The following is a 27,508-nucleotide window of genomic DNA, read 5'->3' as shown; positions in this document are numbered from 1 at the left end:
CTGTAGAAAATATCTAATTTACTGGAAAGACTAATTTGGAGCCACAAAGTTAATCAAGTTGGAGAACTGGGATAAATTCCTAAGCCACAAAGTACAGATTCAATTCCAGCATTAGGAAGACAGTAGCAAAGGAGAGAATGTAAGCAGGTGATGGTGAGCACGGATGTGCTGACCTCCTGGGAGAAGGTTGGGCTCGCTGGAACTGTGAGGTCCATCCTGCTAAATGATGTCAGAAAGATGCCATGTGCCTTAAGGCTTCATGTGAAAGAATGGTATATATCTGCTTGCAGAATGAACAGCCTAGAGCCAGGTTCTCAGCAGCAGGGGATGGCACAGCACATGGGTCGGGGGCAGGTGGAGATGACACAGGTGGGGCGGTAGCAGGTGCTCTGGCAGCAGACCTGACCACAGACTGGACGCAGGCAGCAGCAGGGACGGCAGCAGGGGCGGCAGCAGGGTTGGCAGCAGCTGGGCCTGCAGCAGCTGGGGCGGCAGCAGGGTTGGCAGCAGCTGGAGATGCAGCAGCTGGGCCTGCAGCAGCTGGGGCGACAGCAGGTGGGCTGGCAGCACACAGACTGGCAGCACTGGGGTCTGCAGCAGCTGGACACACAGCAGCTGGGGCGGCAGCAGGTGGTCCTGCAGCAGGTGGTCTGGAAGCAGCTGGGCTGGCAGCAGCCTAGGCCACAGCCCTCCTCAGAGCAGACAGAGCCACAACAGGAGTTGACCATGGTGTCAGAGGTGGAGGTTCTAGATGGGTTTTCAAGAGAGTGAAGGTTTGGAAATCTCCTTGCCCCCACACCCTCTTTTATACCCCGCTGAACATCTCATGTGCCTACATCATCATTTCCTTATTAATATTTACCTTCTTGGAAAACGTAACCATTTAATTACATAATTGTAATGTTTCTGGTTAAATACTCCAAAAGAAAGAAAACAAGACATTTTCTATTCTTGGGGCCCTCGTGTTTGCAACTGAAATTCTGGTCACATTTTTCCTGTAGTGGGTCACCTTTGTCTCTTTTACAAATAACTTGTCACATGACTCTCTGGTATTTTGTTTTCTAAATGTGACTTTCCCTCTGGCCTGTACACTGTGCCTTGCAAATCATGGAAGTGTTTTTCCACAAATTCCAGTATGTCTTTTGTTGTCAAAAAATGTTTTATCCTGATAAGAGTCAGGAAGGGAATTAGAAGGAAAGACCATTTAGAGGGAGGCTGTCCCATCTCTCTCGGGGATGATGGTGATTTTCTGTGTTCTATAGAGGATCAGAGAGATGGTCAGACCTGAGAAAGTTCTAAATTGTAATATTTCAATCTAACCTCTCCAACTGAAGAGCCTGGCAGTGGTTCAACCACTTAGAAATAATAGAAACTCTCTCTCTTTTTTTTTGTCTTTCTAGAGAATGATTGAGAATGGGAAAATTTTATTTATCTTTTAATTGTGAAACTGCATAGTAGATTTTCAGTCACCAAGGCATTCAAAAAAATTTATAAGGTAGGCCCTATACATTTATCTATCTACTTATTTATTTATTTGTTTCTTTATTGTGTATATGCCTGTGGGCACACCCACCGTGCAGAGTACCAGGGCTAGAACTCAGGTCATCAGGCTTTATCAGTTGAGTCACCTTGCTGGTCTGAATTATATGTATGTCTATGTATACACATATGATGTTTTGAGTTTCTAACTTTGATAATGTAGATGCAAAAGTTTCTGCTGGCTGTTCTAGGCACAGAGAGGGCAGCCTCTCATTCCTTTCTTTAAGTGATTGGATAAGACACAGGCAGAGGGAACTATTTGGCACAAAATAAAGAATTCTAACGACTTCAGTGAAAAAAACTAAAATTAAAATATGTGGATGTGTTCCATGTGCTCTTGGTGGGGGTGTAGTTTGGAAAATGTTGCTGTGGATCAGACACTGTGTGGATACTACGTGTGGGGGTTATAGTTTGTAACATGTCACCATGTGGCAGGCATTGTGTGGGTTATATTGTATTTCTTTTGTTTTTAATGGAGTTCTGTGAAATGCTATTCACGCTTCTTTTGACGGAAGAGCTTAAAGAAGCACAGGGAGGCTAAAATCACAATATCTGCCCCAAGAGGAAACACAGAGTGAGCTGAACCGCCTCTAAGTAGCAGAGGAAGAATCAAGTTTGCAAACCTTTGCTGGACGTGCTTCATCCCCTCGGAATGCTACTCATTGGCAAGCCCTCCCTCACCCAGCAGGCCTCATCGGAGATGCTTCCTCCTGCACGGTGTCTGTCCTGATGAAGGGCCTCTTTACATGTCATGAGTTCCTCCATCATGCTTCTAGCTTAGCACATTCTACTCTATCATAGCAGTTTGTGGAGTGGGTGGAAATATAGGAGCGGGCCATTTTATACATTAGAGAAAAAAAACAAACAAACAGAAAACAGTTCAAAAGTAAACCACTGTCCTCTTTGAGAAAAATTACATTTATGTATATATAATCCATTATTTAGTCAAATACCCATATGGCTTATGAGGCATTTATAGTGGTGTGTCGCCGGATAAAGGCTATGTGTAGAAAGCTGCAGAAAACTTGACTTGCGGAGGGGACCTTGTTTGCAGATGCTCATTCAGTCAGTGCTCAAGTTACACATCTATAGCCACAAAGTGGAGGGGTGGGTAGGAAGAAGGCACTTACCGAACCATAACACCTGTTGTTGTTTTTTTTTTTTGCCCCTAGACTTCCCAGTTTTACTTTTACTGCTAGGAAAACTCTCAACTAGTCAAAACTATATCTGAACCCTGTACAAAGACCCTATCTCAGAAGGTACAAGAGAGGCATTGGAGGAAATGGTCAGAAAAGGAGAAAAAAAAAATTCCAAAGCATTTGCATTCAGGACAGGATTATACTGTGGGCAAAAGCTAGGCGCGTGAGCGAATGATGTTTGTTCCCTCTGTGTATGAATGCGTTTAATAAGGCTGTAATGCATGCCGACAGATCTTGAAAGACATTACAGATGACTCACTAAGGGGAATTTGCTTTTGGCCATGGACTCTTGTGTTGTTTTACATGTTAGGGGGGAGGGGATGCCATAGAAAAGAATAGATGTTACTTACATAAACTTTATAATTTTCTTCATGGAGTATTGCCACGTTTCTGCCATTACACTTATATTCTCCTAGCACTGAAAGATCGAACACTTCTTTTTTTTTTTTTCAAGACAGAGTTTCTCTGCGTATCCCTGGCTGTCCTAGAACTAGCTCCGTAGACCAAGCTGGCTTTCAACTCAGAGATCCACCTGCCTCTGCCTCCCCTGTGCTGGGATTAAAGGCGAGTGCCACCATCGCCTGACTGAACACTCATTTTATGAATGGTTCCAGCTCTCCAGTCTTCTGTCTTGAATGGTTTGGGGATCAGGTGGAAATCTCCAGGAAGCTCATGCTGAGACAGAACGCAGCATGCTGGAGGTTCATGGTCATGTTCTGCATATCAGCTCTCATGGGGGGATGGGTGGGGAGGGAGAGTGTGATTTGTTACTGGGAAAAAAACAAACTGGAAGGCTACCTCATGGGCAGGCTTGGTCGGTCTTCTGGAGGCTTCAGAGCATGGAATGACATGTTCACAGCATCTATAAATGGAGGAGGGGAATGTGACTCTTTAGCATGCCATCCTGAAAAAGGACAGCTTTGGGGAAAAGTCACCACTTCCAGCAATAGCCATGGGCTTCACCCAGCCCTTATCCACATCACCTGTCTGCCTCAGAAGTGGTCTCTCTCTACAGGAGGATGAAGGCACCATTGACAATCAGCCCTCATAAAGCATGCATATGGAGAAAAGGTTCACCACGCTTGATTTTGGAATGGAACATATAAAGTTTTTGCTAAGCCATTCATTGGCTGTTTTTATCCAACCCCCCCCCCAAGAGTCTGAAAGGTGGTGTAAGTTGTGTTCAGTCTTCCCTAATAATTTTCCCTGGTACATATTCATGGCTGTGCCATCACTTCAACTTCCCATAACAACTACAAAATAATTAATTTGCCTGAGACAAAGACTTTCTAGAGAAAACTAGGCTTCTTCGATCAATGCCATTTTATTTCTGTTGGAAGTTTGACTAATGTATGTTGTCTGCTTCTTAAGTGATACAATTCACATTTAGGCAGTCATGTTGGTGAGATTTATGGGTGTAGCATTTGATGATACTAGGAGACACAATATCACAGCAAATTCCCTGGTCCTCTGGCTCTTACAATCTGTCCATCCTCTCTTCCACAATGTTTTCTGAGCCTTAGGTGTGAGGGTAATTTTTTAGCTGTATCTGTCAGGACTGGGCTCCACAGCTCTGCATATTGGTTGGTTGTGGCTTTCTGTAGTGGGCACAACAGGTTATATCTGAGATAATATGTGTATACAGTAACAATTGATGAAAAAAGAGGACATGAAGGAGAGTAGAGAGGGGTGTATATAAAGATTTGGAAGGAAAAATGCCATAATTAAATTACAATCTTTGGTCAGAGGTGGTGGTGCATGCCTGTAATCTCAGCACGTGGGGAGACAGAGGCAGGTGGATCTGTGTGAGTTTGAGGCCAGCCTGCTCTACAAGGCAAGTCCAGGATGGCCAAGATTATACAGAGAAACCCTGTTTCAAAACAACAACAACAAAAAATATAATCTAAAACATAATTTTTAAAAAAAGACAAAAATTATAGTAACTCAAGAAGCATCCTATGCAAAGGTTTCAAGGCTTCTTTCTCTCCTTTTTTGTAAGTTCAATATCTAATCTCCCTGTCTTTCTGTGTTTGTGTGTGTTTGCAGTTGCCACAGCATGCATGTTATCAACTTGTGGGAGTCAGTCTCCTCTTACTACGAGAACGCCAGGTTTGGAACTCTAGTCATCAGGTTTGTTAATTAAATTCCTTCGTCTGCTGAGCCATTTCACCCTCCCCCCCTTTTTAAAATTTACATATTCTTTTAAAGAAAGTAACAGTCACATTCAATTTTTAGCGTCGGTGTGTTGAACGTTTATTTTTGTTACACAGAAATATCAAAGTATGAAAATCTTTACAAAAGCTATAAAAGACACTTTATTGGATTCTAATGTCAGAAGGGTTAAAATGTGCGCTTGTGTGCTTGACAAGAGCCAGGGATAATTTAAATTCCTCCAGCATGATGAGTAGATAAAAATACAAGGTGAGGCATGTTGGGAGAGAGCTGCTAAGTTACTGAGAGGTTTTTGATAAATTAATTCTAAGAGGAAGAACTTTGGACAGAAGTCAGAATGTGCACACAGAACAAGTGCAAATGAGACTGATTTGTGTCAAGTCCCTGGAACATGACACATTTTCTAGAAGAAAGGACTTCATCGGTAGAGACTGAGGAGATAAATGGTGCAATCAAAGAGAAGATTTAGCAGCAGGGGATGGCACAGCACATGGGGCGGGGGCAGGTGGAGATGACACAGGTGGGGCGGTAGCAGGTGGTCTGGCAGCAGACCTGACCACAGACTGGACGCAGGCAGCAGCAGGGACGGCAGCAGGGGCGGCAGCAGCTGGAGCCACAGCAGCTGGAACCACCACAGGAAGGTTGACAGCAGCTGGAGATGCAGCAGCTGGGCCGACAGCACACAGACTGACAACAGCTGGGTCTGCAACAGCTGGACACACAGCAGCTGGGGCGGCAGCAGGTGGTCTGGCAGCAGCTGGGCTGGCAACAACCTTGACCACAGCCCTCCTCAGAGCAGACAGAGCCACAACAGGAGTTGACCATGGTGTCTGAAGTAGAGATTCTGTGTGGGTTTACAAGTCCTTGAGAGTTCCTAGTTGGGCCTCTTCCCTTGCTGTCTCTTGCTTTTTATACCCTGCTGAGGGCTAGTAACCATGTGACTCTTGTTTATACTGCAGAAGATCAGTTAGTTTCAGTCAATTATTTGTGCTGATTTATATATAGAAAAGGCACTTCTTCCTTTTCCTGCTTTATTGTGAGCTATCTAATTTGGCAAAGCCAAGAGAATCAGCTTTTCTTTTCTCCCTTTGATATATCCCCTAAAGTAGACACAGTCTGCTTTGTCTCCTCGGGTTGAGTGATAATTCTTTATTTCATGGCTTATCCTGGGGTAATATGCTCAGAATGGACTTTATGGTGACTGTAGCTCTAGCAGCAATAGCTTAGAAGCAGGTTCTATGGGATACTGGTAGGAAAATAGATTGAAATCTTGGTATTTTGGGGGGTGTGAAGGAGGTAGCTCACAACCAATAAAGAATATTGTATTTCTCACATGGTCAGTCTGGTGTGAGCAAGCCGGGTGAAGGTCCTAGCAATCTTGTCTTATTTAATCTCTCCTTGGTGAAATAATTTTGCAGTGATAATTACTTTTGAACAACAAACACATGTTAGCACGATGGGTCTTTAAAAATTATTAAATTCCTAGGGTCATGTCTTTCAGAGTGGGGTGACTTAAAAGCACATTTTGATCAACAAAATGTTCTGGTAAGTCAACAAACCCAATGAATATGTGCAAATAATAATCTTAATACATTTTCTGCACGCATGAAATTTCCAAAGAATAAATAAAAAATATTTTTAAAAGCCGTGTCTTTTCCATATTCTGAGTTATTCTTTCTCAATAATATATATTGGAGAAATACTTGAGGAAAATAAGATAGAAATAAAGGCATAAACTCTCATCTGCATTCTACAAATGATTAAGGGGACAGGATACATGCTTGTCAGTCATTCTTGGGGTTGTTGGATTAGTCAACAAAATAACAATTACTTATTTAAATCTGAGCATTCCCAGTGGAAGGTGAGATAACCCTGACAGTCAAAATTTTCTGAATACCTACTGTGTGCCAGAAATGTTTGAAGTCCTCTGTGATTGTTATCTTAGCTAACATTTCTTGAGGATTCTGAGAGCTGGTTACAATTCTTGTTAATTCCTTATACATGAGGTAACCGAGGTCCCAAACACAGGGACACAGCCAGTCCCTCAAAGATTATGAAGAATGACAATCTGGCATCATTTCTCACACCTAACTTTATTTTCCTAAAATGTTTTCTTCTTTGTCAAACTTGCAAACTCTCACACATCCTTCAGTGCCCAGCACAGCTCACTTCTGATCTTCCTTTACAATTACTACACCCAAATGGACCTTCCTTTCCCTATTGCCTCTGTCCTAGGGTATCACATCCTATCAGAATGGTTTTGTTTTATCCCCTTTTCAAGGTAAAGCCTCAAAGGCCTTAGTCTCAAAGAAATGTCTCACTTGCATTCATTAGTGTGGTGCCCAATCATGAATGAGAGGATATTTGAGTGACTATGGGATTTATTAAAAACTAAAGCACTTAGAATGACGAGATAATCTAGTTGGGTAGAGAAGGAAGAAAGGACCATTCAGATAATGAACACGGGCTTGGATATTCTATGTTTCAGCCTTTGGTGGGCTCAATGACCTGTCCAATCCTGTCTGTAGATTGCAGAGAAAGACAATACTCAGTGAGTACAATGGAGAGACTTTAAGGATTTTCTTGAATTTATACTGAGCAGCATCCAGGCCTTGCAAGTGTTTGGAAGTGTGAGAATGACAGGGAGCAGGAAGAACATTGAAGTGGTGGTTATATTATAGGGTGAAAGGTGAGTGCCCATCTAGGGTTGTAAGAATAAGCGAAGACAGGAAAAGCACTGGTGCAATAGACATTCCTACGAAGTTAGCTAGAGTTACGTACAAAGCCAGTGGGGATAGACAGAGCCTCATCATGTAAGAAGGGTCTCTTTTTAATATGTTTTTGCATGTATGTTCATGCATGTGAACATACACACTTTTACAGTGAAATCCTTCCTGATAGTTTTGGCATAAAAAAGTAAACATTAGTAATCAGTAATACATGCTATACTTCTATGAAGGTGTCAAAGAACAAAGTCAATAAAAGTTTAAAAATACTTCATACTACGCCATCACAAACAAGCCCCGCGACCAAGGCCAACTTGACTCTGCTGCCTAGGTCAGGTGTGGGGCCTGCTCTCCAGAGTGATGCAGCCAGTGAGGGACAGGGCCAGTTCTTCCACTCTCCGGACCCCGGAGTCCATCTCTCACACCTACCGTAGGTAGCAAGGGATGAGGGAGGGGAGGAGGGCCTCTCTCTCTGGCCCATGCTACTGCTCAGGAGACACGAGTCTGGGATAGCTCTTCTGCACTCAAACCCTCGGGCTGGCTCACCTGAAACCCCATGTCCAGGGCCAGCTCTATTGTGCTGCTCAGGTGAGGTGCAGGGTCCACTCTGATGAGTGCTGTAGCAGGTGAAGGGCCGGGACAGCTCTCCAGTTTCACTACCCCAGGGCCAGCTCTCCCACCTGCCCATGCTTCCACTTGGCAGGCCAGTTGCAGGACTACATCTCTTACACTCACACCTTCTGGCTGGCTCACTTGCACCCTCGCCATTAGAGTCAGCTCTGCTGTGCTGTCCAGTGAGGTCCAGGGCTTGCACTCCTGAGCGCCGCCACAGGTGAGGGACAGGGACAGCTCTCCTACTTTCACAACCCTAGAACCAGCTCTCCCAAGATGCCTAGGCAATGGGTGGAGCCCGCTCTGCACAGACCTCAGACATCAACATGGCCCTAGGTGGTAGCCCAGACCAGGAACTTCTGCCTGTCCTTTGGTGGTAACAGACCTCTGCTGTAACAGACCTTGGCTGCTGCAGGGCCATGGACCCAAATGTGGTTCTTGGTAACAGCAGGAGCCAGAGCCTCACCATGGCTTTAGGTGGTATTGCTGGCTACTCACATCAGTCTGTTCCTCATTACCCTCAAGGCTCCAGCTCTGCCTCTCTTCAGTAGGCACACGTCCTTCTGTTTCTCTGTCTCTTCCATGGCTCCACAACTTACTTGCTCATCTTAGGGGCACCCAAGGCCTTTATGTGTCTGAAGTCATATTAGGAATGCTATGCCCCACCTGTGCCATGAGGAACCAGGTGGACATTGTCTAGAGAGTTGTTCTGACCAACGTGGCCATTTTGAGTATGTCTTTATTTTTCTTTTTCTCTTTCTTTTTCTTTCTTTCTTTCTTTCTTTCTTTCTTCCTTCCTTCCTTCCTTTCTCTCTCTCTCTCTCTTTCTCTCTCTCTCTCTCTTTCTAAGAGAGGGAGGACACAAAGTTTGGTGGGAAGGGAAGTGAGGAGGATCTGGGAGGAGCAGAAGGAGATGAAAACACCACTGAAATATTTGGTACGACAATTTTTAAATAAAAAAACAGAGAAAAAAAAGATGAGCCAAGTAATTAAAAAAATAACCTCATCGATTTTTGAGATGGAAGGATTACCTCTAATCAAATAGAATTGATTATTTAAAGTTAAAAATAAAGATTAGAAAAAGATCAGCTGCTTACGGTGAAAAAATATTTCCTGCAAAGATTCATGAAAGTCGGGGGTGGGGATGTGTGAACATCAAGGCCTTGCAAATACTTGGAGGTGGAGGAATGACGGGAAGTGGGGTATGTCATACTCCCCCCTTCGTGCAGAGTAAAAAAATGAACTAATAAGAGATGCTGCTTTTCATCATTAGGTTGTCAAGAACTCAATCTGACAATATAGAAATGAGTATGTTTCTGATTTTCTTGTGAAGACTCGCCAACAAGCAGCATTATTGTGGACATGGCTATCCCAAATCTAAAGTATCTCCGTATACAACCCAGAAAAAAAGTATAAATGCAATAAATTACAAGATTATTTGTATCAGTTCTATTCATAATGGGAAAGAAAATAACAAAAACAGAACTGGACACAGCCCTGGGAATCCTTCAATAGGATGCTAAGGAATAAATGCTGGCACATTTCTGTAATGCAGCACTACTCAGCTGTAAGAGTGAATAGGGAACCCCTCTCTGAGTGAATGCTGTGAAGCAGGATTTTGTTAAGTGGTGGTAAGGCAAGTGCAGTAAACCTCCATCACATTCTGTAGCATGCCTGGACAGCCCAGATGCAAATGTAAAAATACTTGGGGCTGGACAGATGGCTCAGAGATTAAAAGCACTTGCTGCTCTTCTAGAGGATCTGGAGTTGATCCTTCGTACTCACAGGGTCACTTACAAACATCATCAGTGTACATGCAGACACACGCATCACAGACGCACATGCAGACAAAATACTGACACACACACACACATACACAAATATTAAAGGTACATACACTTGCTTAAATTTCTAAAAGAGGAAATAGAGGAAGTGAGGATATAAGAAAGAAAGAATCTCCTCTTGAAGCCAAGATAGAGTAGTAGGTAGGGGTGAGCTTACTGGCTTGTCTGAGACAAATGAAAAGCCAAACAGAAGGGGAACATGGGCTTGCAGATACTGGCTGTCAGGCAGGGCAGGAGACAGGGCCTATTGGTGGGTGGCAAAGAGGAGAAGCCGAGAGGAGTGGGAAAGGGTCTTTCGTTATCTTTCAAGACTGAGGCATCTGTGCCATCTTTAAACAAAAAGATAGCCTGTCCTTCAACAACAACAAAAGAGATCTTTTCCTGCTCCGGGGGGCTCAAGGACATCCAGAGACCCAAGATCTTTAATTGCGTGACCCAGATGCTACCATTCCATATCTCAGTGTCATCTTTCCTACTCAGGGGACTCTATCTTTGTGTAGCAGAACAGTTTAAACCAGAAGAAGCATCCTGGGGCTTGGCTACTTTGAGCCATAGAATCACCTTCAACTTCATCTCTCCTCTGTTTGCAAATGCTTACACAGTAACATAAAGCCCCCATCTCCCCATTCATCCTGTGATATCACATTTGGCACTTTTAGCTTTCACTGAATTTTTTAAACCAATTGCCCTCAGCTACAGACATCCGATTCTACTAAAATGAATTTTCTCATTTTTATCCATGAGTTCTTCAATGTTGTCTAAAAACAAAGGAGACTGTTGATTAAAAAAAAAAAGGCAAATGTAGTTAAACTTTTTTTTTTCATCAAAAAACTCTTGTCATCCATTCTACAAATATGGGCAAAGACAAAGTCTTTAGGCAGAAAGAAATCTTATTGATCACACTGGGTTTTCTACGTGGGCAAATGTTTTATTTTGACACAGTAACAAAACAAAGGAGAGCTGGGGGAGTAAGAATGACCAAAGAGCATCTTCATTGAACAATTAAGACAGAAAGTAGAAAGACTGAGAGAAGATAAATATTGAAATCGGCCGCTGGACCCATAAGCTGGACCTAAAAGTTAAGAATCGGGGGAGGATTCAGTCCAAGAGCTGGTACAATACAAGCAAATTCACACTTTGATGGGAAGGAAAGGTCCACACGAGGGGTTATATCCTGGATTGAAGCTACAATGGCTGTTGTTGTGTCCAAGAAAATACAGAGACACAACTCAACAAAATGACGTTGAACCCACTCCGTCTGTCCTTGGGGCCAGCTATGGGGATAGAGGTGAAAGGGATGCTGGATTGAGGGATGAAGGCTCAGCAGCAGGGGGTGGCACAGCACATTGGGCGGGGGCAGGTGGAGATGACACAGGTGGGGCGGTAGCAGGTGCTCTGGCAGCAGACCTGACCACAGACTGGACGCAGGCAGCAGCAGGGGCGGCAGCAGGGTTGGCAGCAGCTGGAGCCACAGCAGCTGGAACCACCACAGGAAGGTTGACAGCAGCTGGAGATGCAGCAGGTGGGGCGGCAGCAGGTGGGCTGGCAGCACACAGACTGGCAGCACTGGGGCCTGCAGCAGCTGGGCACACAGCAGCTGGGCCTGCAGCAGGTAGGGCGGCAGCAGCTGGGTCTGCAGCAGCTGGACACACAGCAGCTGGGTCTGCAGCAGCTGGGGCGACAGCAGGTGGGCTGGCAGCACACAGACTGGCAGCACTGGGGCCTGCAGCAGCTGGACACACAGCAGCTGGGGCGGCAGCAGGTGGTCCTGCAGCAGGTGGTCTGGAGGCAGCTGGGCTGGCAGCAGCCTTGGCCACAGCCCTCCTCAGAGCAGACAGAGCCACAACAGGAGCTGACCATGGTGTCAGAGGAGGAGGTTCTGGGTGGGTTTCTGAGAGAGTGAGTTTTGAGAATTGGAAGGTCTCCTAGCTGGTGTTCTCTTTTATACTCAGCTCAGTAACTGGTGTCATCGTGAGCAAAGCTCCTTTCCTTGTTTTTCTTACCAGGAAATTAATTAAGTTATTAAGGCATAATTATGTTTACAAGGATAAATATTCCAGCATGTAGGAAAGGCATCATTTTCTCTTTCTACTTTGTCATGATTCACCGAATGAAGGCACGTGAAGTGACTTTTGTGCTTCTGTTTTTGTCTGTGTACTGTCAATGGGAACTGGCATGTGACAACATGTCCCTCTGTGCTTACCTGATAATATTTTGAGAATGGCCCACAAAATGTTGTCCTTTTTTTCTGTGAGTAAGCATAAGCTATTGCCTAGTAGAGCACTGGAGAGAGAGAGAGAGAGAGAGAGAGAGAGAGAGAGAGAGAGAGAGAGAGAGAGAGAAGGAGGAGGAGGAAGAGGAGGAGGAGGAGGAGGAGGTGGTGGTGGAGGAGGAGGAGGAGGAGGAGGAGGAGGAGGAGGAGAGATTCATCCCTGCAGTTACTTACATACAGTTAGGGACCCCTGTGCTCAATAGCTCATTGTAATGATTATACGGGATGCTTAGCTTCACACGAGTGTTTTTCAATGTCAGAGACACATTTAAGGAGCCATCTTATCCCCCTAGGAACCCTCTCCAAGTATGATATACATGTGAATGGGTTTGGTCCATCCTCTGACAAGCCTGTGCAGAGGGTTCTGCTTTCTATGAAACAGTCCCATTGAACCATCCTTCCCTGGCACTCGATAATTATGGGTTCCAGACACGCTGCTTGGATAATGAGGGCACCATGGGCTGTGCTGTTTGTTCCATAAACGCCAACGTATGCTATGTTACAAAGGAAATTCTAATACAAATGTAAAGCCCTGAAGACCAGGATTCAAGTGGTGGCGTACTTTATGAATTTACAGTTCTTATATCTCTTTTTCCGTACTCCACCCCAATCCCTTCCAACACCAGGTAGGAGAAAGGGTTAGTGGGAGAGGGGGCACAGTTTTCTTAGTTGCTTCCTGCTGGTTAGGGTCGTGGGGTTCCTTGGAGCCAGTCCACTCCTTGTTTTAGGACATCTCCCACTTCTTGTCTCATTGCATCAACAGCAACAGAAGCTGCAGGGCAGGTCGATGGGTAGGTGGGGAGTAGCAGCAGTTTTGTTCTTTCCAGGAACCTTCACACTGTCTGGGCTCTGGCATGTATTCTCTCTCCTGGAGTCCTCAGTTTAAACTCTCGGAGCCCACACGAGGCAAATAGTTTGCTGCTGTGGACCATCTGAATCCGTCCCACATCTCACACCTTGGATTAAAACAAAATAATGTTTATATCCCCAACATCCAAATCAAGAATTACATATTTACATCTCAGGCACTTTCCAGTGAAAAGTGAGATCACGGAGACCATCACTGTTAGTGAGTGCTGGACATGCTCCAGATCTCTTGTTTGTGCTGTGTGAGTATGTAGTGAGGTTACTTTTCAAAGAACCCACAGGGTATCCAGTTGCTACAGCTCGTGCAGAAATGAGTTAAAGTTCTTATAGCCTTCAGTAGTCCATGAAGCAGAAACACTATTAATTCTCATACCTTTGATTGCACTGTTTAATCTCCTTAGAATGTACCTGCTTCAGCTTCTTTCCAGGAAGCTCTTTTACTTCAAGTCAATCAGCAGCCCCATCCCCTTCCTTGCCAGTGTTTTCTTTGGCATTGTTTTGTTAGTTTATGGAAACCCCATACACCTGCTCCTTTTGCTTGTCTTTTTTTCTGGGAAGAGCCCTACGCGAGCCCAAATGACTATAATCTAAATGTGTTCGATCGTCTCATCCCAGATGGTAAACTCTTGTAATGAATAATTATAACTATTCATTTCCACGTCATCAGCATGCTTGGTGTGATATATAATCTTCGTTGACAACTTGGTGATAGACTTCAGCATCTCCATGGCAACTCACATCTGGGTGTTTCAGTAAGAGTGTGTTAAAAAGGCAAGGAAGATCCACCCTGGATGTCAGTGGCACACCCCACAGGCTGTGGTCCCATACAGAAGGAAGGGAGGAAGGGCTCAGAGATCCAGCATTCATCTCTCCTTGCTTCCTATGGATGCAACGTGCCAAGCCACTTCACACCCTCAGTGTGTGTCTTTCCCACGTAATGGACCAAAGCTTACACTCTTTCTGGCAACTTCTTAAGTTGCGTTTACCAGGTACTTGATCATGAAAAAAGAAATAAACACACCTGGATTTGGCTCCATATCCCATGCTTGCTTCTCATAGTCCTAAAACTGACTTTAAAATTTTATTTGTTTTATAACTATGCAAATTATTTTTAGGTTCCGGAATAACTTTCATAAAATGAGACATGTCCAAGGAAGTCTTGCTTCTGTCTTCTTTCTCTGCATGCATTCTTTCTCTCATCTATGAACAGAACATGCTTTTGATTGACACATGCTATTTGCATGTATTTGTGAGGTACAGTGCAATTTCTTGGCCCCTGTGCATATTAAGTAGTGATTAACCCGGACTAATTAGCATATTGATCAATTTTATATGTTTATCTTTTTTTTTTAATTTAAGGGTGTCTTCACATCATTGTTTTGCTACAATTTCACATTTTCTGTTGGCTTTGTTTGATAACTGTTTTTATAGCATGCACCTTTGGTTACACTTTGCTTTGGGTTCATATAATACACCACAGCAATGGCATCTTACTTTTTATTCTATAGTTGTGGCTTCAGATATTTCTAATTGCATTTCAGCTGCACAATACTCAATCTCGTGCACATATTACAGTTCATTTGGCTAGTCTTTTGCTGAAAAATATTTGGATTATTCAAGTTTCTGTTATAGAAATGATACTTGGTATTTGAACACAAGTTTTTGTGGGGGGGCTGTGTTTTACTTTGTTTTGGTTTAGAGATAGCCAAGTATAAGCTCTGCCTTACGGATTATTTAATTGTTTCAAATCCAGTTAATTTTTCTTTGTGTTCTATCTTTAGTTGCACAGTATAATGACGTTCGTTTTGATTCTTGCAGACCCTAGCACAGTGGCTCTCTGTCTTCCTACTGCTATGGCGCTTTAATACAGCTCCTCATGTGTGCTGACCTCCAACCGTAAAATTGTTTTGTTACTGCTTAGTAACTGTGATTTTGCTTCTTTTATGAATTGTAACTAAATATTTGTATTTTCTAATGGTCTTGGGTGATTCTTGTGAAAGGGTCATTCAGCTTTCAAGGGGGTCAAGACCCATAGGCTGAGAGCCATTGCCCCAGAGTTTCTGATTTGAGTTTTTGCTCTATATTTATATCACCATCAGCCTACTGATGAATCTCACTTTGTCTGCTGCCTTTTGGGTTAGATTCAGCTTTTTTAGTTTTTATCCTAAGCAAATAACTTATCTCCATTTTGTCCCTCATTCATGGCTTGCACTTCTGGCTTCCTCTCCAAACTCTGAGATTTCAGGTGCTCTCTAGAATGGAAAAGTAGGATATGTCACCAGTAAAAATATTCTTTTGGGGGAATATTTACCATTTTTTATGTAAAGTGGAACTCGAAAGCTCAATTTCATGCCAGTAAATAAAATTACAAGCAAAAATACTATATACAAACTGAAGAAGACAAAGGTTTTTTTTTCTTATTATTATTTCATTTTATTTTTATGTAGAAGAGTGTTTTACCAGCCATTATGTACTATGTGCATGCCTAGTACCCACAGAGGCTAGAAGAAGGTGTTGGATTCCTTGCATTTGGAATTACAGTCAACTGTAAGCCACCATGTGGTTGCTGGGAATCAAACCCGGCTCCTCTGGAAGAGCAGCCAATGCTCTTAACCCTAGAGCCATCTCTCCAACCCCTGGACAGAGACTGGTAAGGGAACACATCAGGTACGTCATTAAGAAACTCCACTATGATGGAGACTCAACTGCAGAGTCTAGCACATGTCGGCTAGCGCGTTTTGCCTCATCACTTACGCTGGAGTCTGTGTTGGAAGCTTCTTGAATGGGTGTATGAAGAGATCGGGATCTGAGAGGAGCAATGTCAACAGACTCACTTTTCAGCAGGTCCACATGTCTAAAGGTCACAGACACAGCCGCCAGGAGCTCTGTGAGACTTTCGGACGTGGCCATGCAGCCTGCAGCTGACCGAGGTCTACAGCTGACCGCATTTTGCTTGTATGTTTTTCTGACAGGATCTGCTCCCTCCCCTAGGTTATGTTTTTGTTCTCCGAATGTGTTTGGATTTGAAAACTTTCTCTCAAAAGTAGAGGTGAGTCACAGATGAAGTCCTACTCCATTTCAAGCACATGTTAATCAGATACTGGAATATACCTGCTATGTTATTTTTTAAATTAACATGTGAGGTTAGCACACAAGCTTGCAAGTTTCATCTTGGCGTCTTTACACGTTTGTGCCCACGCATTTTGTTCTCATACCGAAGCCCTGCCCTACACGGAAGCAGAAATGGTACAGGCTTGCAGCATCTGGATCCCAGAGGGGTAGACGGTCTGGTGTGAAGGCTGAAGCACAAATTGTGTTGTTAACGCTCTTGCATTCATGTAGCCCTGCATGCATTGCTACCTTTCACAGCTTTTCCGTCTTCCTAAAACTGATTCATTGTGGTAGGTGGTTTGCCTATGAAATAGCAAGACGCCTGGGGACAAACCAGGCAATGATGAATGGAACCTGGAAAGCAAGAACATTTCCTTGTATGCTCTGTGGGTAAATTAGATTTGCTCTCTGTGTGCATGTGCGTGTGTGTGTGTGTGTGTGTGTGTGTGTGTGTGTGTGTGCGCATGTTTGAATAAGTCAGAGGTCAGTCTCCTATGTCATTCAGCAGGGTCTGTCCACCTTAGTTCTTGAGCAGAGTCTCTCCCTGGGATCTAGGTTTCACCAGTTAGGCTGACCTGGCTAGCTCAGGAGCCCACGGGGCTCACTTGTGCTGTCTCCCCGACACTGAATTTATGAGAAGGTACCACCACTACGCCTGGCTTTTTACATGGGTTCTGGTGATAGAACTCAGGTCCCCGCGCTTCTGCCGCAAGCGCTTTAACTGACAGAACTATCTTCCAACCTACCACACACACTTGTTTAAGAAGAGCAGACACTATCTTAAAAGGGTAACAGCCACACTGAATTTTTATTGCAGAGAAATATAAAGTTTCATTTGGTACAGAAATATATTAGGTTATGGAAACTGCAAAGTCCAGTGGAGAGGGCATGAGGAGAAGTAGCCGTCCAGCTGTCCGCTGGCCAAGCAAAATCTGTTTCCAAGTGACATCCAGATTTCAGACACCATCCATTGTCTGGCTCCTCACTGGGCTTGTGAAGCGGAAGAGACTTTGGACTTAGGCAGCATCAAACCACTTGGTGTGATTCAAGCCGAAACACATGCACAAAAGACTCAAATCTATAGAGAGGAAAGTGGATCCACTCGAGGGTCTCAGCAGCAAGGGATGGCACAGCACATGGGGCGGGGGCAGGTGGAGATGACACAGGTGGGGCGGTAGCAGGTGCTCTGGCAGCAGACCTGGCCACAGACTGGACGCAGGCAGCAGCAGGGACGGCAGCAGGGACGGCAGCAGGGGCGGCAGCAGCTGGAGCCACAGCAGCTGGAACCACCACAGGAAGGTTGACAGCAGCTGGACACACAGCAGCTGGGCCTGCAGCAGCTGGACACACAGCAGCTGGGTCTGCAGCAGCTGGGGCGACAGCAGGTGGGCTGGCAGCACACAGACTGGCAGCACTGGGGCCTGCAGCAGCTGGACACACAGCAGCTGGGCCTGCAGCAGGTGGGGCGGCAGCAGCTGGGCCTGCAGCAGCTAGACACACAGCAGCTGGGCCTGCAGCAGCTGGACACACAGCAGCTGGGTCTGCAGCAGCTGGGGCGACAGCAGGTGGGCTGGCAGCACACAGACTGGCAGCACTGGGGCCTGCAGCAGCTGGACACAGAGCAGCTGGGGCGGCAGCAGGTGGTCCTGCAGCAGGTGGTCTGGAGGCAGCTGGGCTGGCAGCAGCCCTCCTCAGAGCAGACAGAGCCACAACAGGAGTTGACCATGGTGTCAGAGGTGGAGGTTCTGATGAGTATGGGAGTGAGTTTAAGGTGAATCTGAAACTCTCCCTGCTGCATGTTCCCTTTTATACTCTGCTAAGAATGCTGTGACCATGGCCTAGAAGATTTCCCACTTGTTTTCTTTTCCCTGAAGAAATAGTCATCATTAAGTCAGATTTTCCTTTTTAAATACTTGGAGATGAAGAAAACAAGATTTCTTTTTCCTTGTTCTAATTAAGATAATTTAATCTGGTCTTTGTCACAAAACTGCCTTCCCTGTTTCCTTGTTTGTCCACCCTGCTTCCTGGGTGGGTTCATCCCATGGATTCAGCCACTGAGGTATGTCCATGGTTTGTGTATCACTCATGATGCTCATTAAACCAATTTGTCGCATGATGTTCACATCCCTTTTGATGTCTAAAGAGAAGCATAATTATAGTAGGGAAATGGGAGGGGGTAAGGCTTATCTTTGTGAGATAGCTCCATGTGAGCTGTGAGGAAGGGAACCTTGTCTGCAAGTCATGCATGCTCATTAGGTGGTGGGTTGTCCTGACTTCTCCAAGGTATGCATCAGAAACAATACTTCCTTTACCCAGTTTCAAACTGTCACTGACTGACTCACTGTTTTAAATATGAAAAGGCATTTTTGTGTCGCTTTGAAGGGGCTCTCACTGGGCCCTGTATGGGAGCACTTGAACATCAAAATAAACAATGACAGCAATGGACTTCAACACACCGAGTAAATAATCAGTCTACACCTTAGTATAGACTGATTAGAAAGAAGAGAAATAGAAGAGGAGGCAAGGAGCTCTCCACAATGGTGGAGTGACGGTTAGTTAAATCATGGCTTTGACCAGGAACATGATATTTGTACAATTCAAAGTATTTATCAATTATTTATGAATTTCAAAATGGGAAATTATTAACCTAATGTGAAAGCACTCCTAATCTAGGGATCAGATTGGTCTCGGGGCTGTGAAGATGGCCTGGGTGGGTAAAAAGCTTGCTTTGCTGCCATGAGGACCTGAGTTCAACGTCCAGAAGCTATTCCAAGCACGGTAGCCTGTGCTTGGCAGCTCAGCTCTGGGGAGGCAGAGAAAGGTGGAACCACTCAAGGCAGGGAATGATCTTCTCCGAAAAACAGAACGGTGGACGCTGCCTGAGGAATCACGTGTGAGGCTGTCCTCGTTTCCACAAGCGCGGGCATACATGTCCATCTGCACAGGCAAGAACGCACACATGTGTGTGCAGACGTACACACAGCACAATAAATGCAGTCACTCACTTTGTTTCCTATTCCTATAAAAGGCATAATTGACTGCAGCTATAGAGAAATATAGGATAAACCGAGGCTGAGGAATTCTCCACACAATGGCTGGCCCACCCTCTTTGGCACTGTCAGAACTTCCTAAGATAGTGTCAGGCTGAAGAAACGTTTTAGATTTAAGGAAATCAAAGGGTATTTAAATGTAATGTAGAGGAATGGATAGAAATTTCTCTTTAGGACAGTACTAACAATATTTGGATATGGAATGAACATTAGATAATTGTATTGTTTAAACATGATTTGATTTTTATTTTATTTTTATTTTTATTAATTGCAGTTTATTTACTTTGTATCCCCTATGTAGCTCCCTCTCCCCTCCCCTCCCAATCTCAATCCTCCCTCCCTCATCTTCACCCATTCCCTTCCCCAAGTCCACTGATAGGGAAGGTCCTCCTCTCCTTCCTTCTGATCCTAGTCTTTCAGGTCTCATCGGGAGTGGCTGCATTGTCTTCCTCTGTGTCCTGGTAAGGCTGCTCACCCCTTAGGGGGAGGTGATCAAAGAGCAGGTCAATCAGCTCATGTCAGAGACAGTCCCTGTTCCCATTTCTATGGAACTCACTTGAACACTGAACTGCCATGGGCTACGTCTGTGCAGGGGTTCTAGGTTATCTCCATGAGTGGTCCTTGGTTGGAGTATCAGTCTCAGAAAAGACTCATGGAAGTTATATAAAATGTCCCTAGTTCATAGAATATATGGGGTCATGGTCTCTTAGAGTCGGTACAGAAAATACCCAGACACTAAATTCTCAGCACAAAGGAGATTTATTACTCTGAGGGGAAAGCAGGGTTGGGGGAGAGTGCTACCTCTGGTCAGACAAAGGTAGAGAGCATGCAGGATCAGCAGCAGTGGATATTTTTGTTGTTGTTGTTGTTTGTTTTTTTTCAGGAGTGAGTTTTTAAGGAGAAAATGAGGGAGTCTGTTCTGGGGTGAGTTGGTAAGTACCAATTGGACATGTTAGCCATTGTAGCCAAATAATGAATTTTGATTATTGGACTTTGGTGTTTATTCTCAAGAATGAGTCAATGGCCAAATAAAAGAATGGACCTGGGGGGCTAGTTTTAGGAATGTAATCTAACAGGTTTTTTTGTTTGTTTGTTTGTTTTAGCAAGGGAAAGAAAAGGTCAAAACCTGCTGGTGCCATGTTTGCTGCGCTTTAGGCTGTTAGAGAATGTTTCCTGTCCACCATTTTGTTTTATTACTGGGCCTCTGGGTGTTGAATAAGTGGGCATCATTCCCTCCTGCTGCTCCCTGCTAATATTAGGGCACTATTGTTGGGTCCCAAAGAAGCTGAAATGTTGTTGAAGTCAGGAGGGGTAGGCTGTGCCAGTTGATGCCCAGGCTCTGTGGGACCACCTTCAGGAATAAACAGATGGAGAGATTTAGGGTGTTGGTTGATGGGAGTACTTATCTGGAACCCATTTAACTTGTGACAGAGAGATTTATGTTGATTTTATGAAGTTTATAGCAATGTTTTCAGTTTATAAAAAGAGATACAAGTTTTAGATGTGTTAGTACTGAAATGTAGACTGTAGAAAGGACAGTAAATTCGTGTAGCTTAGAGAGAGAAGAAATTTGAAACAACTTTTCACATGCCTTACATAACTTTCTCAGACTCATACCTGAAATCAATTTCTCAGACCCTCACAATTTTCAGAAGCTCTTGTATCCTCAGATCTTAAAACATTTTCTTGCATTTACAGACTTTTACAACTAAGTTTTTACACCTCCAGACCTTTGTAGCTTGTACTTACATACCTTAAAACATTTCTCTTGGACCCTTACAACTTCAGACTTCTATAATTTGGTGAGTGGGAAGAGGTAGGGCATAGTGGAGGTGGGGTTAGCTCACTGACATACATTGTAGGTTTGGGTTCAGTTCTATAAAAAGTCTTATCTCCTGGGGTGAGAGTCCGGTGCATTTGGAGATGTTCTGGTCCAAGAATAGCTGCACGAACCACTCAGACGCTGGTCACAGTTAGATATGGATGGTTTATTGAATGCCACCCCCCAAGACTGGTCAGACCAGGGACACAGAAAGGAACTGGGGAGCCTAACCGTGACATCAACCTGGCCTCCCAGCAGGATTTTTTATAGAAAGAACCAGATGCAATAGACATGGGGAAGGCAGTGACACCTTTTGGCTAACCATACGAGGCAACATTATGTTTTTGGACAAAGGATTATCAGCTAACCTTTAAGTTGATTCAAGGTACTAAGCGCAGGAAGTGAGGCAGAGCTTAGGGTCTTCTCGAGTGCGTCCAAAGTGTAGCCAGGTGCGCACATAAGAAGGGTGGATGCAGCCAGGTGAAGGGATAAGAAAGCACGAGTTAGAACACTACTGAATCATAGTAAAAGTGTAAGGTCAGCTCGACCCTCTGGCAGCGTCTGCTGGTGCCAGCTATGAATAACCTCTTCCAGAACCAGAGCTGAAAAGTTTAAATTTTGAACTTGATTTCACCTTAAAAATAAAATGGTAGGTGAAATGGCTGCAGTTATATCTTAAAGGCAGACGTCAACATTCCAGGCTTCAATAGAGAAAGGATAGAAGGGATTTAGTATTATTTAGTTTTAGAGCAATATGTGATGTAAATAGGGAATGATATCCTAATGATAAAGGAGGATTAAGTATGGCGCTCTCTGGGTTATGTAGTACGGTAGCCTGGAGGGAAGTGGGGTGACTCATAAGGGATGAAATGGCAGTTTAACAGGCTATCATGTTGGCAAAAGTATATTGTCTTTTGTTTTGTTTTTGAAACAGGGTTTCTCTGTGTATCTTTGGCTGTCCTGGATTAGCTTTGTAGACCAGGCTGGTCTTGAACTCACTCACAGTGATCCACCTGCCTCTGCCTCCTGAGTGCTGGGCTTGCAGGCGAGCGGCACCGAGCCCTGCTACAATTATTGTCTTTACTGACAAAGGAGGGATCAGTATGATGTGCCTTACAGTAAACCAAGCCAAACTGAGAGGGTGCAAGAGAGGCCTTGGAGATGTTATGAATATATGAAAAGTTAGTAAATAAGTTATCTTTAGTGTTTCAAAACCCTTGATCCTTCTAGACAGCTGAGTGTGTTATAAGGATATGGAAAACACCATTAGTGATGCATTTTTAGCAAATTGGAAGGCCTTGGTGAAGGCTATTAATTGTGTCTGTTGATTGGTAGTGCGTGTGTGGGTAAGGAGGCTGCCTTGATGAGGGCATCATCTGAAACCAGCAAAGAGCTGCCATCTGTATGAAAATTATAGGCAGAAGTAGCTAAAGGACCCTCTTGTATGTGAGACGGGTGGGGGAGGTGGTCTACTGGAGCCTCTGGACAGGAGTGAAGATGGTCTGGGGAATGTCCGGGTAAAGGGATAGGTGTGAAGGGATTGAGGGGGAGACAGGTAAGACATGTGAATGAATTTTTGATAAGAGAAAAGGATTGGAGTCCTCAGTAAGTTAGGAGGAGGGAGAGAGAGACAGAGAGGGAGAGAGAGGAGGGAGTAGACCGTGAGCTGGGAAGCCTAGTGTTAATTAGATTTAGAGGTAAGCAGGAAGGCTGTGGCTAGACAGGGAAGTCAGCCACAGAAGGTGTTATCTAGAGTTTTGGAGAGGTAAATGACAGGAGCAGAGGTCAGTCCTAGAAAGTGTTCCAAGGCCTCAAGGGCACAACCTTGGGTTTTTTGTTTGTTTTGTTTTGGAGTGTAAAGATGGAAAGGTCTGCATAGATTTAGGAGGCAAAAAGCTAAGGCTTAAAGAAGGGTGGGTTTGTTGTTGCTGCCTTTTCATTTAAAGAATTGTTTGCCAATGGGAAGAAGAGGCTTGGGAGGTCCAGAAGCAGCTTGGTACAGAGGATGTACTAGGGGTGGAGAGATGGCTCAGCCGTTAAAGGCTAGGCTCACAATCATGAGTGTCTAAGAGGATGTGCCAGACGTGAATATCCAGGGAGTGGAGGAAATTGGCCATCCCCCAAGAGTAAAGCAGTTTGGATTCCGTTGGGGGCAGAGATAAGGAGCAGAGCTGGGCAAGGTGGTCTAAAGTGAGCTTTCGAAGGATGGGGTGAGAGAGAATCCAAGATAAATAACTCGCTCGAGAAGGGTTGAGCTTTGGAAAGTGAGATCTGGTAACCTTTGGAGCCGAAGAAATTAAGAAGTGAAGCAGTGTCAGTTTGGCTATCAGAAAGGGGAGGACAGTAAAGGAGGAGGTCATTTACCTACTGAAGCAGGCAGAAGGGAAAAGGGGGAAGGCAGACCCGGTCCATAGTGAGTGCCAGGCTGAAAGATGGGGGTTGTCTCTGAATCCCTGGGGAAGGACAGTGCAGGTCAGTTGTAGGGATTGTTGAGTATGGGGTCTGCCCAATTGAAGGCAAAAAAAAAAAAAAAATCTTGAGAATGAACATCTAGGGGGGTTGTGGATATAAACATGTTTTTGTTTTAATCCCAGGTGTGGGATGTGGGACGGATTCAGATAGTCCATGGCAGCCAACTATTTGCCCGGTGAAAGTTCTGAGAGGGGCTCTTTGCCAGCTGCAGATAGTTTAAATCTGAGGACTCCAGAGAGAAAATAAATGCCAGAGCCCAGAGAGTGTTGGAAAGCTCCAAGAAAGAACAGGCTGCTGCTCCCTCTTCTCCCCTCTTGCTGCAGCTCCTGTTACCCTTGATGCAGTGAGAAAAGAAGTTGGAGATTTCCTGAAACAAGGACTGGCTCCAATGAAACACACGACCCTAACCAGCAGGAAGCAACTTAGAGAACTGTGCCCCCTCTCCAACTAACCCTTTCTCCCTCCTACCTGGTGTTTGGGTGTTGGAAGGGATTGGGTGGAGTAGGGAGAAAGAGGTATAAAGAAATATAAATAAAAGAGTTTCTAAAAAGTCTGCCAACATAGGGGCATTGAGAAAAAAAAAAAAAAACACATATCTAAGCTTAGGGCTGAGAAGTGAGTGGCGTTTCTGGGGCTATCAAATAGGATAGTGTAAGGGCTGGGGACCACAGGGTGGAGAGGGACAATGACAGTGTTAATGGAGTGAAGGTCTTGGGCAAGGGGATTTTGTTAGGGCATTTTCTTTTTGACTGCCAATATGGGGGGTTGGTATTATAGGGTGAAGATGTGGGGCCTGGAAACCACTTGGATAAACGGGATTGGATGATTTAGGCCTGGCTAGGGGTCGGGAGTATAGGGATGTGATGATGAAGGCAAAGGGGTCTTCAAATACAACAGGAAGTGTTTTTATGATGTTCAGAAAGGGAAGGAAAGGCGGCAGACATTTCTCCTGACTAGCCTCCTTCCCATGCTTTTGTCTGTGGCTGTGGCCTACTGAGTTTAAGCAGGGCTGCGTGCTGGAGCACAGGTAGGAGAGTATTTTTTAGATCCTGGGCAACTTGTCTGAGGCATCTCTCAGCCCTCATCAGAGAAGCTTCTTTTTGCAGTTGACCTGGGCACTTAATGCAGGCTCACAAACTGTTGGTTCTCCTCCTGCCGAGGGATTGTCTCCCAGCAGTGCGGGAAGTCAGGAGGGGCAGGAGAGATACAGGGATCACACACCTCTGGAACAGTTGATGGTTAATTCAACTTTAATTCCAAAGAACAAAGGTTATATACCCCTTGGGGAGTGGGTGAGGGCCTCTAAGAATTGGTGGGAGCTAGGCACTTCAAAGATGCTCGCTTTGCATTGTACAGCAGGCTCCTATCATAAGAACAGAGGCACAGTACTGAATAACATATAGGCGTGGGGAGGGAAGGGCTAGCAGGGAGGCCATATATCAAATATGGTTAGGGGAGTCTGTGTCTAAAGACACCATCCAGGTGAAGTCAGCAGAGAGCAGGGAAATCCACCTGAGGGGAGGGAGTCCTACCTTTAAGTCTGGGCTCACAATGGCTCACAAATGACACACAAAAACACATACACAAACACACATGCACACATACACATGCACACGCTGCTCAGGAAACATCATGAAAAAGACAGCGGGAAAACTGCACAAGCCAGTGTCTCCTGGACATAACAGGTTGATGCACACACAAACTCACTGAGACCGTCTGTAGCTACCTCCCTTTTGCACATTTTTAACTCAGCAAGTTGCAATTTCCTGAAGTCCTGAGAGCAAGGTCAGGAAAGTTTGGAGTAGTTATGCTTTGCATATGATGTCCCATAGCTGAAGGCAGCTGTTACAAAGCAACAGACACAAGGAAATTGTGTTTCTATTCCAATTGAAGGAGTTTTATTCAGAAGTAGCAGCAACAAGGTAGAGAAATGTCACAGTTCAAGGGAAAACAAGGCGGCATCGTGAGACTTCCCGCTCTAAAGGTTTGATCTGACTCTGCAGGCACTCGGAGGCATCCCACACTTGAGTCTAGAAGATGTGCACTCTTATTAATTCCCTTTTAAAATTTTATATCATTATTTGATTGTTTCATAATGCATACAGTGTATTTTGATCACATTAATACCCTGACTTCCCCTTGTAACTCCTTCAGGATCCACTCCCACACCCAACCCCCATATTAACTCCTTAACTTCCAATTCTATATTTTGTCCTGAAACAACAAAGAAGTCACCACAAGTAGCTTTCCTGAGTCTGGAGTCTAGACACACGATTGACAGGAGAGGCCTCTCTCAGGATGGTTATGAGGTACCCAAGGATTATCTTCATAACAGAGGAGGTGGGAAAAAGTGGGCGTGTTCAGGAAAGGTCTCAGCAGCAGGGGGTGGCACAGCACATGGGGTGGGGGCAGGTGGAGATGACACAGGTGGGACGGTAGCAGGTGCTCTGGCAGCAGACCTGACCACAGACTGGACGCAGGCAGCAGCAGGGGCGGCAGCAGGGGCGGCAGCAGCTGGGCCTGCAGCAGCTGGGGCGGCAGCAGGTGGGCTGGCAGCACACAGACTGACAACAGCTGGGCCTGCAGCAGCTGGACACACAGCAGCTGGGCCTGCAGCAGGTGGGGCGGCAGCAGCTGGGTCTGCAGCAGCTGGACACACAGCAGCTGGGCCTGCAGCAGCTGGGGCGACAGCAGGTGGGCTGGCAGCACACAGACTGGCAGCACTGGGGCCTGCAGCAGCTGGACACACAGCAGCTGGGGCGGCAGCAGGTGGTCCTGCAGCAGGTGGTCTGGAGGCAGCTGGGCTGGCAGCAGCCTTGGCCACAGCCCTCCTCAGAGCAGACAGAGCCACAACAGGAGCTGACCATGATGTCAGAGGTGGAGGTTCTCAGTAGATTTACAAGTGAGTGAGATTTATGTTTTGGAGTCCCCTCGCTGCAGGTCCCCTTTTTATACTCAGCTAAGTGGTTTCTGTAATTATGACAATACTGTTTCCTTGTTTTTGTTTGTATGATACAAATGCAAATTAATAGGTTGTCATTTTCTAGTGATAGCTACCAAAACAGAGGACATAATTATGTCACTTTTCTCATGTTTCCTGGTATTCCCCATGAATCACCTCTTGTATTTTTCCCTTAGTTGCAGTATTATCTGACCTTAGTTCCTGCTTGTCACATGACATGGGAGAGTCATTATCTGTCTGTGCTGCAGTTCTCATCCTGACATGATTTCAGAAGAGCTTTTGATGGAGCTGGAATTTGTAGTCAGGTGCACCACTGGAATGAAAACAGGAAGTCAGATCTCTTTTTTCAAATGTGAGAATCCAGGATGATTATGACCCATGCATACACAGTCTAGATGCTCACTGAGCTAGTGAAAATTTTAAGACATTCCAACATGTGGTCGGTCTCAGCACCCTGGTACACCATGGAATGGTTAAGCATGACTCAGTATTTTAATGCCTCACAGATCTCTGGGACTCAGATCTGTTTTTAGAATTGCCCTCCAGACTGAATCAGAATGATATGTCCAATAGTTTTAAATGTTTTTTTTTTCTGGAACATTAAGACATCTTATTGTTATGCTTTATTGACATTTTACAAAAATTTTTTTCATATGTTTTTGGAAGTTTTTGTAACCTGGTTTATATTTCATTTTTAGAGAGATTAAGATGAATATAAGACCTTCCATGTACTATCACAGAAATTACATTCATAGAATTTACATCAGACACTAGGATTCCAGAGAAATGCTGCTTTTTAACGTTGGTGTGGCAGTTTGGCCTTCATAGGAATGGCTTTCATAGACTCATGTGTGTGAATG

At 44.8% G+C, this 27,508-nt stretch overlaps 2 protein-coding genes across 9 annotated transcripts; both read right to left on the bottom strand.

Annotated features, from left to right (window-relative positions):
• Positions 1–314: 314 nt before the first annotated feature.
• On the bottom strand, positions 315–11,952 carry LOC110564625 (keratin-associated protein 4-6-like). Of its 4 annotated transcripts, XM_060386761.1 has the most exons (3): positions 5,427–5,735; positions 4,019–4,023; positions 315–636 (listed from the first exon to the last, which is right to left on the bottom strand). In XM_060386761.1, the coding sequence occupies exons 1-3, from the start codon at positions 5,733–5,735 to the stop codon at positions 315–317; spliced, it is 636 nt and encodes a 211-aa protein (XP_060242744.1). The 4 variants fall into 4 exon arrangements, with proteins under 4 accessions (XP_060242744.1, XP_060242741.1, XP_060242742.1 ...); XM_060386758.1 differs by lacking the exon at positions 4,019–4,023 and having other exon boundaries at positions 315–660; positions 5,401–5,735; XM_060386759.1 differs by lacking the exon at positions 4,019–4,023 and having other exon boundaries at positions 315–676; positions 5,429–5,735.
• A 5,501-nt stretch (positions 11,953–17,453) lies between these two features.
• Positions 17,454–26,553, bottom strand: LOC110543421 (keratin-associated protein 4-6-like). Of its 5 annotated transcripts, none has more exons than XM_060388393.1 (3): positions 26,342–26,553; positions 17,869–18,012; positions 17,454–17,793 (listed from the first exon to the last, which is right to left on the bottom strand). In XM_060388393.1, the coding sequence occupies exons 1-3, from the start codon at positions 26,551–26,553 to the stop codon at positions 17,454–17,456; spliced, it is 696 nt and encodes a 231-aa protein (XP_060244376.1). The 5 variants fall into 5 exon arrangements, with proteins under 5 accessions (XP_060244376.1, XP_060244379.1, XP_060244378.1 ...); XM_060388396.1 differs by lacking the exon at positions 26,342–26,553 and having other exon boundaries at positions 17,454–17,583; positions 17,713–17,823; positions 17,869–18,068; XM_060388395.1 differs by lacking the exon at positions 26,342–26,553 and having other exon boundaries at positions 17,454–17,763; positions 17,854–18,068.
• Positions 26,554–27,508: the final 955 nt, after the last annotated feature.

Source organism: Meriones unguiculatus, chromosome 7 (genome assembly GCF_030254825.1).
Source record: "Meriones unguiculatus strain TT.TT164.6M chromosome 7, Bangor_MerUng_6.1, whole genome shotgun sequence".
Taxonomy (NCBI): Eukaryota; Metazoa; Chordata; class Mammalia; order Rodentia; family Muridae; genus Meriones; species Meriones unguiculatus.
The sequence above is the reverse complement of the archived record's forward strand: the minus strand, read 5'-3'. Positions and strand labels throughout refer to the sequence as shown.

What these genes read in the sequence shown, in the direction of transcription:
- LOC110564625 (XM_060386758.1), bottom strand. Translation starts at nt 5,735, where the DNA reads ATGGTCAACTCCTGTTGTGGCTCTGTCTGCTCTGAGGAGGGCTGTGGT. An exon ending in TCCACCTGCCCCCGCCCCAT is followed by an intron (nt 661 to 5,400) that starts GTGCTGTGCCAT and finishes CTGCCAGCCCAG; the next exon opens with CTGCTTCCAGACCACCTGCT.
- LOC110543421 (XM_060388393.1), bottom strand. Translation starts at nt 26,553, where the DNA reads ATGGTCAGCTCCTGTTGTGGCTCTGTCTGCTCTGAGGAGGGCTGTGGC. An exon ending in TGCAGGCCCAGCTGCTGTGT is followed by an intron (nt 18,013 to 26,341) that starts GTCCAGCTGCTG and finishes CTGCCAGCCCAG; the next exon opens with CTGCCTCCAGACCACCTGCT. An exon ending in TGCAGACCCAGCTGCTGTGT is followed by an intron (nt 17,794 to 17,868) that starts GTCCAGCTGCTG and finishes CACCTGCTGCAG; the next exon opens with GCCCAGCTGCTGTGTGTCCA.